Source organism: Triturus cristatus, chromosome 11 (assembly GCF_964204655.1).
Source record: "Triturus cristatus chromosome 11, aTriCri1.1, whole genome shotgun sequence".
Classification (NCBI taxonomy): domain Eukaryota; kingdom Metazoa; phylum Chordata; class Amphibia; order Caudata; family Salamandridae; genus Triturus; species Triturus cristatus.
The window spans coordinates 1,111,711,815-1,111,725,653 of record NC_140594.1 but is presented as its reverse complement, the minus strand read 5'-3'; the positions used below and the strand labels follow the sequence as shown (position 1 = coordinate 1,111,725,653).

The window sequence follows — 13,839 nt, the reverse complement described above, 5'->3', positions numbered from 1 at the left end:
GGGGAGACGGGCCAAGTCAGCATAGTGGCTCTGGACTCGGCGAGGAGAGTGTAGTACCCAGAACTTCGGGCCATGAGCACCTATCCTGTGTGCCTCTTTCGGAGAACCTCTTGTCGCAGCAGCAAGGACGAGTCCTGCACAATCTACACCTCCATATGTGGAGATGGAGTAGCAACAGTTGACAGCTTTCAATCAAATCCATTTATGCAGGACGCCATGAGAAGTTTGTTGACTGGTGCTCTTCCCAGTAGATACAACCCCTGGAAGCGAAGTTTGTGAATGTTCTCCGCTCATTTTGTCATTGGTCTTGCTGTGGAAACAGTTAAAGGTTACCTCTCTGCCCTTTTGCGTTTACCTAACCAGCTAATTCTCTTCAAGTCGCCTAGGACTAGTTCATGCATATGTTTCCACCTACACAATTTGTCTTGGTATAGTGTGACCTTAATTTTTGTGCTCACCTAATTGTTGTGCACTCCCCCCCCCCCCCCCCCCCCCCCCAACCAATGCACACTTGCTCTCTTCATCTTCTTACCAACAAAAAAGCATTCACATCGGACAGGCGAGTGTACAAACTCCAGGTATTGTCCATTGTTCCCCAATAGGCATCTTTCTTTCTGGACAGATTAGTTCTCAGGACAAAAACAGCATTCCGGTCATAGGAGTCTTGCACTTCCACATAGGCCAATACATCTCCTTGCCAGCTTTCGATGCACCGTTTCACCCTTCCGTGGAGAGTAACCGCTTCTTCAGCTGGACCCTAAATGAGCACTTAGCCACCATGTCGACCGAACCAGAGATCACCAACAGGGCAACCAACTTTTCTTCATTTTCGCTGTGGCTAAGAAAGGCAAACCGGTGCAAAAGAGGCCCATCTCAACATGAATTGTACTATTCATCAAGATCTGCTGTGGGCTAACCAAGATGTATCCTCCAGCAAACTTGTGCTCTCATTCCACCAAAGCAAAAGGCTGCTACCACTGTGCTGCCGCATGGTGTTCTAGTCATGGACGTTTGCTAGTCTGCTACATGGGTGTCCTGCAGATTCCCAACCGACCCACCCCCTCCCCATTGTGTGTATTTAACTCATGTAGTCAAGTAATAAGATTCCAACCCAAAATCTTCACACTGCCATAAACTGATTTCAATGGCTTTGCGTCCTTTGGTGCAGATGGAAATCAGAAGGACACTGACATCAGTACAAGAGGTTGCAAATATGTTCGAGGCATGTGGGCTGCTGAATTCATATCTGTGCATAGATCGCCGCCTAGTGTTGGGTCCGGATGTTTGCACGTTGTTGTCCTGGAAGAGTCTTCGAAGTATCCTTGGATAGGTGACTCCTCCCCTGGACTACAGTGCGCATGGGCATCCTCTCCATCCTCAGATTGTTTTTTTCCGCCATTGGGTTCGGATGTGCTATCTTAGCTCAAGTTAGGAAAATATTTTGTCGAGACCAAAAGGCCTTTAGTTCGCGTCGGTACTGTTTGTCGATCGGTTTTCGATACAACCTTGTTAGTTTACTAACTTTCAGCACCGACTTTTTTCGCATTTACCTGTTCATCGACTACTTCGACGATGGAATTGAGGACGCCATTCAAAAGGTGTCCGGTATGCAATGCGAAGTACCCACACATCGACGTCCATCCGGTGTGCAACAAATGCCTTTCGCCGGACCACGACGAATCGACATGCATGGCCTGTGCCCGGTTCCGTTCCAAGAAGACCCTACGGAATCGACGAGCGGCGAGACTCGAGGCGCAGCACGCGGCACCGGCCCCAGCAGACATCTTCAACGAGGCCGAAGACGTCAAAGAATTGGAAGTCTTACCCTCCAGTCCCGTTTCCGAACACGAATCCGGATCGGACGAAGTTGACGAATCACTCTTCCACAGAGGTGAAGACGACACCGAGGTAGGAGACGACGAGGAGGCCTTAGGGGCCGAAGAGAGTAGCTCCAATGATGAACAAGGCCTACCTGTTCAGACCGAAGAAAGCCCAGTGCCACAGCCTATGGCTCCGGTCGAGGGATCGCCTTCGGGCCTTACCCGAGACCCATCCCGCAGTTCTTCGGCCCCGCCCTCGGGCCCGGCCTCGGACATTCAGCGGCAGCCATTACTGCTTAAACCAGCTGGTTTCCCTTCCATAAAACCGAAACCGAAAGCTGCTCCGGTTCCAACGAAACCGAAAGTGGCGCTGGTCGGATCGAGGCCTTCGACGCCAGCGCAACGCGTCGGCACCGACCGCACCAAGAGAGACTTCGGTGCCGAACTTGAAGCGGGCGACGTCTGAGTCGACAAACGGAAAAAGGCCTTCGGCGCCGACAAACCTGCTCGGCTCCCGGCACCGATGCCACTGACACCGAGGGCTGCACCGCCTGCTGCGTCTCGCATCGCTCCCTCGACGACACCAAAGCCTCACGCATCGAAGACGTCGACGGTCATCTCCGCACCTCGACTCGATGAACCACCGGCGCCGAAAAAGTCCACGGCCGCCTCTACGAACCTGGTCGGTGCCAAAGCCTCAAAGGCGCTCCAAGTACGACCTGGTGCGACACAAAGCAGCAAAACCAAGGCTGCCCTCCAGGACCCGTCGGGTTCCGGTCCGATTGAAGCTCCAGCAGCCTCTTCGGTGCCAGCCAACATTACCTTTGGCTTGCCTCCGTCGACAATCCCGAAAATGTTCCAACTCAGGACACGGGTCACCCAGACTACGATTACACCTGCTGAGACGTCTCCGTCACGTGTCATCGACGCCAACACTGGCAGGATGATTCTCCACGAACGAAGGATAACTTCGGAACCACCGTTGGACCCTTTCAGGATCCCACTAAAAAGGAAGCTGCCTGTAGAATCAGAACCTCTCCTTTATGAACCTTTCCACTCATCCTACCAGGATCCACAACTATTCTCCCCCACACGCTCCGACACGGATGCGTTGGAGGACTACATGGATGACCAAGTCCCCTACCATGGAGACACAGACCCTGATGACCAGCAGGACCCTGATCGCACTTGGGGCGACCCTGTAGACCCAGGTGCACCTCTCGATGCACAGGACCCACAACTCTATGGGGCAAAAACATCTCCCACAGAGGATACTGCAGCCTTCAACGCTCTTATTGAACGTGCTGCCAATAACCATGGGGTGCAGCTTCACTCTGACACCATCGAAGATGACTTTCTTATGGACACTTTCGCATCCTCAGAACGGCATGTAAAGACTCTGCCCATGTTGAAAGGAGTCCTCAAACCAGCCAAGGACATTTTCAAGGAACCCACCAGGGCACGAGTGATAAACCCCAGGATTGATAAGCTTTCTCAACTGTCAGGGGGAATTCTGAAAGTGGCAAATTCCTCTACATACAAACCTATCAGTCCGGCAGTTGAGATGTATAAGACGCAAGCAAGAGCAGCCGCATCCTATGGTGGAGAACTTTGGGGACACAAAGCGGGTCTAGGAATTGTAAAAGTAGAGAACAATTTCATAAGGCGCCTTTTGGTCCTCCCTTGTGGCACACCCCTTCTCCCCCTAAGATTAGACTTGGGTCTACCCTCCATAAGAGAAGACCTGGAATTAATGCCACTGAGATTCTGGCATAGGCTTTGGTCCACCGCTGAGCTCGAACACTACAGGCAAGAGCTTGCCCATGTCATGAATTATAATTTCTGTGATAAAATCCCGTGGCTGGTTTTTATAAAGAAAGAACTTTACCGACTAGGTCTTCACGAACTATGGGATTCCCCGGAACAAGGCTGTTTCAAGGTGTCACGCAAACACCTTGTGGGTATTTATAGGGAAAAAAGTTTTGCCTCCCTTGTTTCTGCCACCAATAAAGGTATTTTGACTGTTAGATTTTTGGATTTTAAGGATTTATACCAATTCGAAGGGTTTATGGACATAATTTTCCCCATACTAGCTAGAAAATTGTTTATCCAATGGAGGCTAGGGACTCTTCCCATTAAAACATTTACTTACAACTGGACAAAAAGGACGGATAAAATCTGCCCAGGTTGTTGCATTTATGATGAGGAAGAACCCCATATTATGTTTTTCTGTCCTGCATACAATCGACCCAGAAAATACTGGTTAGCTCCTCTATGCAGAAACTTGGGCTTAAGGAGCTATCTCCATTCCCTTAGAATATTGAAAACGAGCACGGCACCCCACATAGTATTTGCAGTTGCTAAATTTTTAATGGCCATGTGGCAGTTAAGGTCAAAATATCTTAAAGACTGATCCTTTTGGCTATGATTCTTAACGCCTTTCGCAATCGGAAATTCTTTTTATACTATGATGGTTTTATGTATTTTACTATGTTCTTAAACTAATGTGGATGCATTTTAATGATATTGTTTTTGCATCTTTTATGGCCAAATTGGCCGAAATAAAGAATTTGATTGATTGATTGATTGATTGATTGATAAGAAATACCGATCAGCACCTGGGGACCCTACTTACATCAGAGGCCAATTACCACTAGACTCCATTGTCGTAGCGAATGCTCGCAAGAGGGCACACTCGCAAACGACAGGTGACGCTCCTCCCCCGGACAAAGAGTCCAAGGTGTTAGAGACCTCTGGCAAGCGAGTTGCCGCCCAAGCTGCCAACATATGGCGCATAGCCAACACTCAAGCGCTCCTTGCTCGCTATGATAGAGCGCACTATGACACACTGGAGCAACTATTCCAACATCTCCCCGACCAGTTCAAGGAAGGCGCAGAAATTCTCATCAGAGAAGGACAGCTACTCACGAATGCTTCCATCAAGTGTGCACTAGATGCTGCAGACACGGCTGCCAGGGCCATAAACACAAGCGTCATGCTGCGACGACATGCCTGGTTACGAATCTCAGGATTCAAGCCTGAGGCACAAAACAATATACTCAACCAGCCTGTCAACCCCGACTATTTATTCGGGCCAGAGGTTGACACCACCCTTGAGAAGATAAAAAAGGACACGGACACTGCAAAGTCCATGGGCGCTCTCCACACTCAGTCCTTTCGGAGCGGCTCCTTTCGTCGCCCCGGAAACAAGGGAGCAGGTAGAGGACAGGGGTCACAACAAACGTATAACAAAGGCAATACACAGACCACCTACGATAAATACACCCGAGGTGGATATCGTGGCTCCAGTACAAAGGGCAGAGGACGCGGCTACGGCAACACCAGGTCCTCCCCCAAGAACAAGCAGTGACGCCCTCTCCCTTCCTCCCGACCACATAACACCTGTCGGGGGAAGGCTACAAAGGTTCCTGTCCACGTGGAACTCCATCACCACGGACAGGTGGGTCAAAGACATTGTAAAATACGGTTACTGTCTGGAGTTAACCTCCACTCCACCCACAATACCACCAAGAAACCGTCCTATGTCCTCAGAGCACTTAACGCTCTTACAGCAAGAGGTGCAAAGTATGCTTCTAAAAGGCGCTATAGAGGTCGTACCCATCCACGAGCAGGGTACGGGGGTGTACTCCCTCTACTTCTTAATTCCAAAAAAGGACGGGTCACTCAGACCTATATTAGACCTGAGACCCCTGAACCAGTACATTCTTTCAGAGCACTTTCACATGCTCACTCTACAGCAAGTCCTTCCGCTTCTCAAGCAGGGAGACTTCCTAGCCACACTGGACCTCAAGGATGCGTATTTCCACATACCCATCCACCCCTCACACAAAAAATACCTCAGGTTCACTGTTCAGGGGCAGCACTATCAATTCAAAGTCCTTCCCTTCGGCGTGACAACAGCGCCCAGGGTTTTCACAAAGTGCCTAGCTACGGTGGCAGCACATCTACGAAGGCAGCATATACACGTCTACCCCTACCTAGACGACTGGCTCGTTCAAGCGAAGTCAGCCCAGCAATGTGCCAGCCACATGTCCCGCACCATTCACCTTCTTCACAGTCTGGGATTCTCACTAAATTACCCAAAGTCCCATCTCCAGCCCGCACACGTACAACAGTACCTAGGTGCGACTATAGACACTCTGGCGGCCACAGCTCAGCCAAATTTAGTGAGGATCAACAGCATACAACTGCTGATCTCCAAGTTCAAACCCAATCACTCACTTCCAGCGCGAGTGTTTATGCAGTTAATAGGCATGATGGCCTCCTGCATCTTCATAGTCCCGCACGCGAGATTACATATGCGCCCGCTTCAGGAGTGCCTAGCACGTCAGTGGAATCAGGCTCAAGGACAGTTGAAAGACCTAGTGTTGGTGAGCGGTCGGGCATACAACTCTCTGCATTGGTGGAATCCACAAAACCTTTGCAAGGGCCGACCATTCCAAGAGCCTGTCCCACAGATAGTACTGACAGCGGACGCGTCTCTCCAGGGATGGGGAGCTCATGTACTCCACTACACAGTGCAGGGCCTATGGACGACACAACAAAAGAAGATGCACATCAACCTTCTGGAACTGATGGCAATCTTCCTGGCCATGAAGGCATTCAAAGTACATCTATGCAACAAGGTCGTGTTGATCCGGACGGACAACATGACCGCAATGTACTACATACAGAAGCAGGGAGGAACACACTCTCCACAGTTGTCTCATCTGGCTCAGAGCATGTGGAAGTGGGCCATTCAGAGGAACATGTTCCTCATGGCGGAACACCTCCCTGGCAAGGACAACCAGATGGCGGATCTGCTCAGCAGACACAGCCACCAGATGCACGAGTGGGAGTTACACCCATCAGTACTCCAACCGTACTTCCAGCAGTGGGGTCATCCAGAGATAGACCTATTCGCGACAAGCGAAAACGCAAAATGCCAAAGCTTCGCCGCCAGGTTCCCACATCCGCAGTCGCAGGGCAATGCGATATGGATGAACTGGTCCGGCAGATTTGCGTACGCTTTTCCCCCAGCGCCGTTGATACCGCTGGTGGCTCGCAAACTCCGACAACACTCCCTGACACTCGTCCTAGTTGCTCCCACGTGGGCACGCCAGCCGTGGTACACCACCTTCCTCGAACTTTCCGTGGTGCCGCATCAAAGGCTGCGGATCAAACCTGCGCATTTGACGCAGAACCATGGAGAGATTCAGCACCCAGATCCGCAACAGCTGAACCTGGCGATCTGGCTCCTGAAGTCCTAGAGTTTGGCTATCTCAACCTGCCACCTGACTGTATGGACATCATCAAGGAGGCCAGGAGACCCACTACAAGAGCTTGCTATGCAGCCAAATGGAAAAGGTTCGTCATTTATTGCGGTAATAATGACATTAACCCGCTGGACGCATCCATCCAAAACATCATTTGTTACCTCTTACACCTATACCGATGCAATCTGGCGTACACCTCTATACTTGTCCATTTGACCGCAATATCAGCCTATCTGCAAACCAGGCAGCACCTCTCACTATTCAGAGTGCCTGCCATCAAAGCATTCTTGGAGGGACTCAAACGAGTCATTCCACCAAGCCACCCACCGGCTCCAATGTGGAACCTCAACTTGGTCCTCACACGCCTAATGGGTCCACCCTTTGAACCTCTACACTCATGCGAGATTCAATTCCTTACCTGGAAAGTAGCCTTCCTGGTAGCGATCACTTCCTTAAGAAGAGTTAGTGAACTCCAGGCACTAACCGTTCAAGAGCCATTTATACAGGTTCACGCCAACAGGGTCGTACTACGTACCAACCCCAAATTCATGCCCAAAGTAATATCGCAGTTCCACATGAATCAAACTATTGAACTGCCCGTTTTCTTCCAAAACCCACAAACTGTCGCAGAAAGGGCACTACATACACTAGATGTGCGGAGGGCCCTCATGTACTACATCGACAGGACTAAACCCTTCAGGAAGACAAAACAACTGTTCGTTGCCTTTGCCCCGCACCACAAAGGTAACGCCATCTCCAAAGCAGGGATAGCCAGATGGATAGTTAAGTGTATTCAAATCTGTTATCAAAAGGCAAAACGCACATTAACTATTCCACCACGAGCCCACTCAACACGCAAGTTGGGGGCTTCCATGGCTTTTCTAGGAAATATTCCCCTGCATGATATATGCAGAGCAGCCACATGGTCCACTACACACACATTTACAAAACACTATTGTGTAGACGTGCAGTCAAAACAGCAGGCAGCTGTAGGACAGGCTGTTCTCAAAACACTTTTTCAGACCGCTGCAGCTGGCACTGGTAGCCGCCGCTAATAGAGGGCACTGCTATGTATTCTATGCACAGATATGAATTCAGCAGCCCACATGCCTCGAACTGAATATGCTACTTACCAGTATGCATCTGTTCTTGGCATGTAGGGCTGCTGACATTCATATCGCCCTCCCTCCTCCCCGGCGCCTGTAGCAGCTGCAGCTCTCAGAATTACTGTATAGCATGGTCATCACTTTCTGTATCTACTCCATCACTGCCACAATGGCGAAAAACAATAAGAGGATGGAGAGGATGCCCATGCGCACTGTAGTCCAGGGGAGGAGTCACCTATCCAAGGATACTTCGAAGACTCTTCCAGGACAACAACGTGCAAACATCCGGACCCAACACTAGGCGGCGATCTATGCACAGATATGAATGTCAGCAGCCCTACATGCCAAGAACAGATGCATACTGGTAAGTAGCATATTTAATAGTGGCCCTGGCTTCAGGTCTGTGGTGGGGGCAGACCCGAAGCCACCGTGTGTGGGAATTGTTACAGACACTTCTAGATCTAGTCTGGTACCTGAGGAAATTCAGGTTCGGAATCTGCGGTTGGATACTTTCCACCAGAAAAGGTGTTACCAAAGGTAAGTAACTTGTTTTTAAGATGTAGCAAAATGCTCTGCCCACTAAGAAAGTGCCATGTAGCCTCTTTCCATTGCTTCAGCAAGACTCCAAATCCTTCTCCAATCCTGTTAACGTGCAGCATTTTCTGTCTTCTTCCAGGGTGGCGTCATCCTGGTATCTCACGATGAGCGCTTCATCCGACTTGTGTGTCAAGAGCTATGGGTGTGCGAGAAGGGCGGTGTTACAAGGATAGATGGTGGCTTTGACGAGTACCGCAACATACTCCAGGAGCAGTTTAGAAAAGAAGGCTTTTTATAGGGCTTTGTAATAACTGGATTTAACAAGGCAGCCACACACAGCAGGACAGTGGGACATTCAGTTTTTGTATTTGTAAGCGTGGAAGAAAAGCTGCCCAAGTGTGGACATCACTGCAATGCGGGACTCCTCAGAAGGATCTGCTTTGGATGCTGGGGTTCAAAGGCCTCTGTCAGACAGAGAAGCTAAGGGTTCTTTGGGATTCAATTAACGTATCCCTTGACTTTCTGTGCCACTGCCCACAGCTCCAAGGAGTGGAATCCAGGTGTCGCATTGAGCTGACCAGCCATGAACTGTGACACTAGGCCTCAGACCTGCAGCTGTAGGAAGACAGCAGGGGTGTGCTCTGGATTTGTCTGGCTTCTTTTATGGCGGCCATGGTAACTCTTGAATTTGTTTATGCAGGAACTTGTGTGGAGTTTTTGAGAGCTATTGTGACCCCCTGTTCATTTGTGTGTGTATGGAAACTGATTTGACATCCGACAAGATTGCGACTGGAAAACGAAGGGCGCTTTTATGGTATAAAACATAATTTTTCTTTCCTTGATCCAAGTTTAAAAAAATTGTTTTTTTTCTTTTGTAAATTGCCAAAGTAAAAACTGTGTAAAGAAATCTTCAGAAAAGGAAGTGTCGAACACGAGTGAGTTTGGCCATGTCTGACATGCACAACTTTCTTTTGGTTGACAGTAGTTTTTGTGCCCTTTTTGTTGCAGAGACAGAAATTAAAAACGCATCTGCTTTTTAAGTGATGAGAAAAGTATTACTTTATTGTGCAGAAATGTTCGCATCTTACCTGTTTATGGAAATGGGTACATTGAAAGGTGCAAACAACCCCACCCTCCTATATAACTGACATCTAGTCTGGCCCTTGGCACTGTCTCATCAATCCTTGGATCAGCATTGTGCACTTCTCTCTCTCACTCTAAAAAAAAAAAAACTATCCAGAGCTGGTTCATCCATGCCTAGTGTTTCTATGCTTTTTTCAGATCTAGTGAGTCTCCCTAACTTGATAATGACTCTCCCCGTCTACTTTCTTGGTTCATTAAGTCTTTCACTGCCCAATACAGGAGACTCGATTGATATCACAATCAATCTAATACATTCCCCCTCGTTGTCGGAGACCTTGTCCATCCTGTATTAAATAAAAAATAAAATTACACAACTAAAGTAATTTATTAAGTCGTTAAGAATAGCCATCAGTAAGCTGATTCTGAACCTGTAAATAAAATGCTATAGTCCTGTGTTGTGTAGTTGGGTTATATTTTTGTACTGGAATGTGTTATTTTTATGAAACTTTTTTGAATGTATTGTAATTGAAAATCGAACATAGAGGGACAGCCCTCAATATATTAAACACAAAAGAGCAGTGGTGGCTCCTCCACTAAGGCGGAGGAGCGTCGCCCCACTGCTTTTCGCAGTGTAAAAAAAGGAAAAATAAAATGATAACCCGTGTTTATCATTTTAGTATTCCTGTTGTGGTGTCTTCGTGGGGCGGGGCTGCTCTCAGAGGAGGAGTGGTTTGCACTCCCTATGTGAGCATGAGTGCTTGGCCGGCCCTCTCGGGCTGCCCAAAACAGTCATGCACACATACTGTGTTCTCCATGCAGGCTACATTACAGCCTGCGTGGAGAACATGTCCAGCCCCTGGCTGAGTGTCGTTTCACGGCACTCAAACCAATCACAACACTGCATGTGCCCTAGTGCTTCCTGCCTACCCCAAGAAGAGGACGTAGGAGAGGTGGCGGCCCGCCAAGAAGGTAAGTGATTTGTTTTGTTAACCTATTCCCCCTCCCCCCCACCCCACCGCTGCTAACAGGTAGCGGCCACTGCTGCAAAAGAGATATTTCCTTCTACCCCCCACCACTTATCTGAAAGTGATACCGAAGTTTATGTTTTAAAGAAATCCGTTATTATCTCTGATTTTCTGGACTGTCAGGATTCATAGGGTTTCAGGATTTCTTCTGGTTTGTGAGAATAGCTGCAGCTTTCTGAGGCACAATGCCCTAGAATTATGCTATCTAGAATTTATTGGTAATTCACTAAACCTAGTCTTACCCTTTGGGGAAAAAATTGTCTTGGGACCTGTCGCACGACTTTCTTCTAGAGCCAGAGTCTACGGTAATTTCTGTAGGCAGTCTTTTCTGTTCCCTAAACGTAGCACACAGCATTTCTGCAGAACCCACTAAGTGTAAATGTAATCATTCTTTCATTTCTGAGATCTAGAATTACCACACCTGAATCAGCCAAAGAAACATGATAACACCAGGGTGCACACATCGCTTAGTGTATGAGTGCAAATCCCCTTTACTGAATGAGTTTGCACTCATAACTGGATTTCATCTTGCAGATTGGTGGAATTTGCAATGTGACTAACCTTTCTCTCAGGGGTGTGTTGTATGTTCCAGGGTGACCAGTCTGCAGAACATCAGGAACCAATATTCAAGTTTACCATGGCCGTGGATAAGTAGCTCAGCCAGTCAAAGCTTTTTTTATTTTTGAATTTGTAGTTTCTTTCATCCCATTATAAATACAGGGAAATACTTGGCCTCGGTGAACTATTCCAATATTAGCCTTGTAACAAACTCTAGATGCACATACACAAACCTGCAAATTTCTGGTAATTCTGACACTTCTTACCGAGACTAGAGAAAGACCGCCCATGAAATAAATAAAAATAATAAATACGTACACACACACAGACTTTGGACAACCCTTCCTCATCTTTTGTTTGAGTGTCATTCACATTTTACTTTCGCCCACCAGAGCATAGGGCAATGAGTCTATGCTCTCTAGCTATTGGCTCTCTTGCACTGTGACTCACAGCATTTTGTGTAGTCACATGCACATCTCATAAAAACTGTACCAATAGGCCTATGTTACTTTGCCAGTGCTTTTTTTCATTTCATTATTAGCCTTTTTTCGCCATCATTGTGTGTTAAACAGTCTTCAGGTTACAGTGATTCAAAGCCAACAGTACCTTTTTCTTAGCACTACTGAATAGCCTATATTTGAGGCAGATGTATGACTAAACTACCACTTTAACAACGAATGCCTTAACCACCAAGGCTAAACCACTACTAAAGCCAAACCACTATGTTCTTTACAACAACTTACTAAACCACGAAAAATAATCAATTTCCATATTACCCGAATCTACCACTACATTCTCTTAAACGCATGTTAGAAACGCGGTACAGAAAATGTAATTAAATTTAACATGTCTTTTTAATAAAACATTTTTAAGTATTTAATCTTTAAATGATCAATCTTAAAAATCATTTTTACAAATACAGAAGAACTTACTAAAAGACACTAATGTACGCTAAACAAAATATAAAGCCATGATTTTTTTCAATTTTGACTAGAATGCTAACTAATTTAAATTAAAATAAAACAAAATGCACTCATTTAAACTATAGTAATACAAGTTCTTACAGAATTTTTTTTTTTTTTTACGGATTGTTGAACATTTTTTCATTTGTAAAATGATTTGACTGAATTAAAACATTTAATAAACGGCCAACCTCCATTTTGTCACAATTTCAAATGTGATAGTCGCATTTCGCACAGATCAAGATCGCATCTTTGAATAACAAACTAACAGTGCCATCTACTGGCCTAACATAGTTAATTAAAACAAAGATTAATACATTTAAAGCCTGATTAAAATTAAATACCTTATTTAATATAATTACACTTGCATTTAAGATTAATTATTTAATTATTGACACCTACCTCTCTGCTTTATTAAGTCGTGGTTCATGTACAGTAGTGGTTAAGGTGGTCGTTCGTGTACAGCAGTGGTTAATGAGGTCATGTTTCAGGTAAAGGTCGTTGTTGAGGATTCGTTGTTTAGTACACTCTTTGCATACTCCCGCCATCTAGTGTTGGGTCCAGATGTTTGCAAGTTGTTTTTCTTTGAGGAAGTCTTTGCAGTCACAAGGTAAGGGGACTCCTCCTTTTGGTGATAGTGCGCATCGGCTTTGACCCCATTGTTAGATTGTTTTTTTCCGCCATCGGGTTCAGACGTGTATTGCTGCGCTCTGATTTGATACCGTCAGTCGGGATCCCTTCGGTTCGCAATTCACTCTACCCTAGTCTGTATTGTTTTCGATCACTTTACCGTCTTTTTGTGTCGAAAAACTTCAGAAAACTTTCATTATCCATAAAAACTCTGACCACGTCCTTCGGGCCTAGATCTTCGGTTTCCACTCTAAGATCCTGCATACAGTCTTCCGCTGGTGGAATGGACGTCATTCCAATTCTTTCCTAGCTCTTCAGAAGGTCTGTTACATTTGTCTCCATTTGGAGCATAAAGAGGAAGACTGCGACCCATGTAGGTCGTTCTGTTGCACTCTACGCAGAGACATGCAGCGACAGTCTATCGAAGAACCTCCTGATCACTTTGGTGAAGAGGCCAAACAAGATTAGATGGAGGTGTCGGAAGAGGCCTTGTCCCTTCAGGACTCTGATTCGGAATTGGAGATCGAGTTCCACGACGTTACATCTGGACAGGATTCCATAAGTACAAAAGCCCCTTTGCCGACCAAACCCACTCCAATCAAGCCTAAGGCTTCTGAGCCACAACTGCCATCAGACCATGGTCTGCACCGAGACTGATTCCAACGTCCCGCCTTCCAGGTCGGCACCGAAACAGAAAGTGAAGCCTTCGGGTTCAGGATCGAACCAAGATAATACCCCTGGAAGATAAAAATAAATCCTGCTCAGCACCGAGAAGTTCGGCACCGAAAGATAAAGATGCTCCTTTCAAGCCACTGAAGCCGATTCTGGAGAAAATGCAGCAC

At 46.9% G+C, this 13,839-nt stretch overlaps 1 protein-coding gene across 1 annotated transcript in view; it reads left to right on the top strand.

The window, feature by feature from the left end:
• The window catches only part of ABCF3 (ATP binding cassette subfamily F member 3), a 127,466-nt gene extending 117,189 nt beyond the window's left edge, over positions 1 to 10,277 (top strand). The window contains exon 21 of the mRNA XM_085635605.1: positions 8,879 to 10,277. Coding sequence (XP_085491731.1) covers positions 8,879 to 9,037 — 159 coding nt within the window. The 3' untranslated portion in view covers positions 9,038 to 10,277. The remainder of the gene's footprint in view (positions 1 to 8,878) is intronic.
• The last annotated feature ends 3,562 nt before the right edge of the window (positions 10,278 to 13,839 follow it).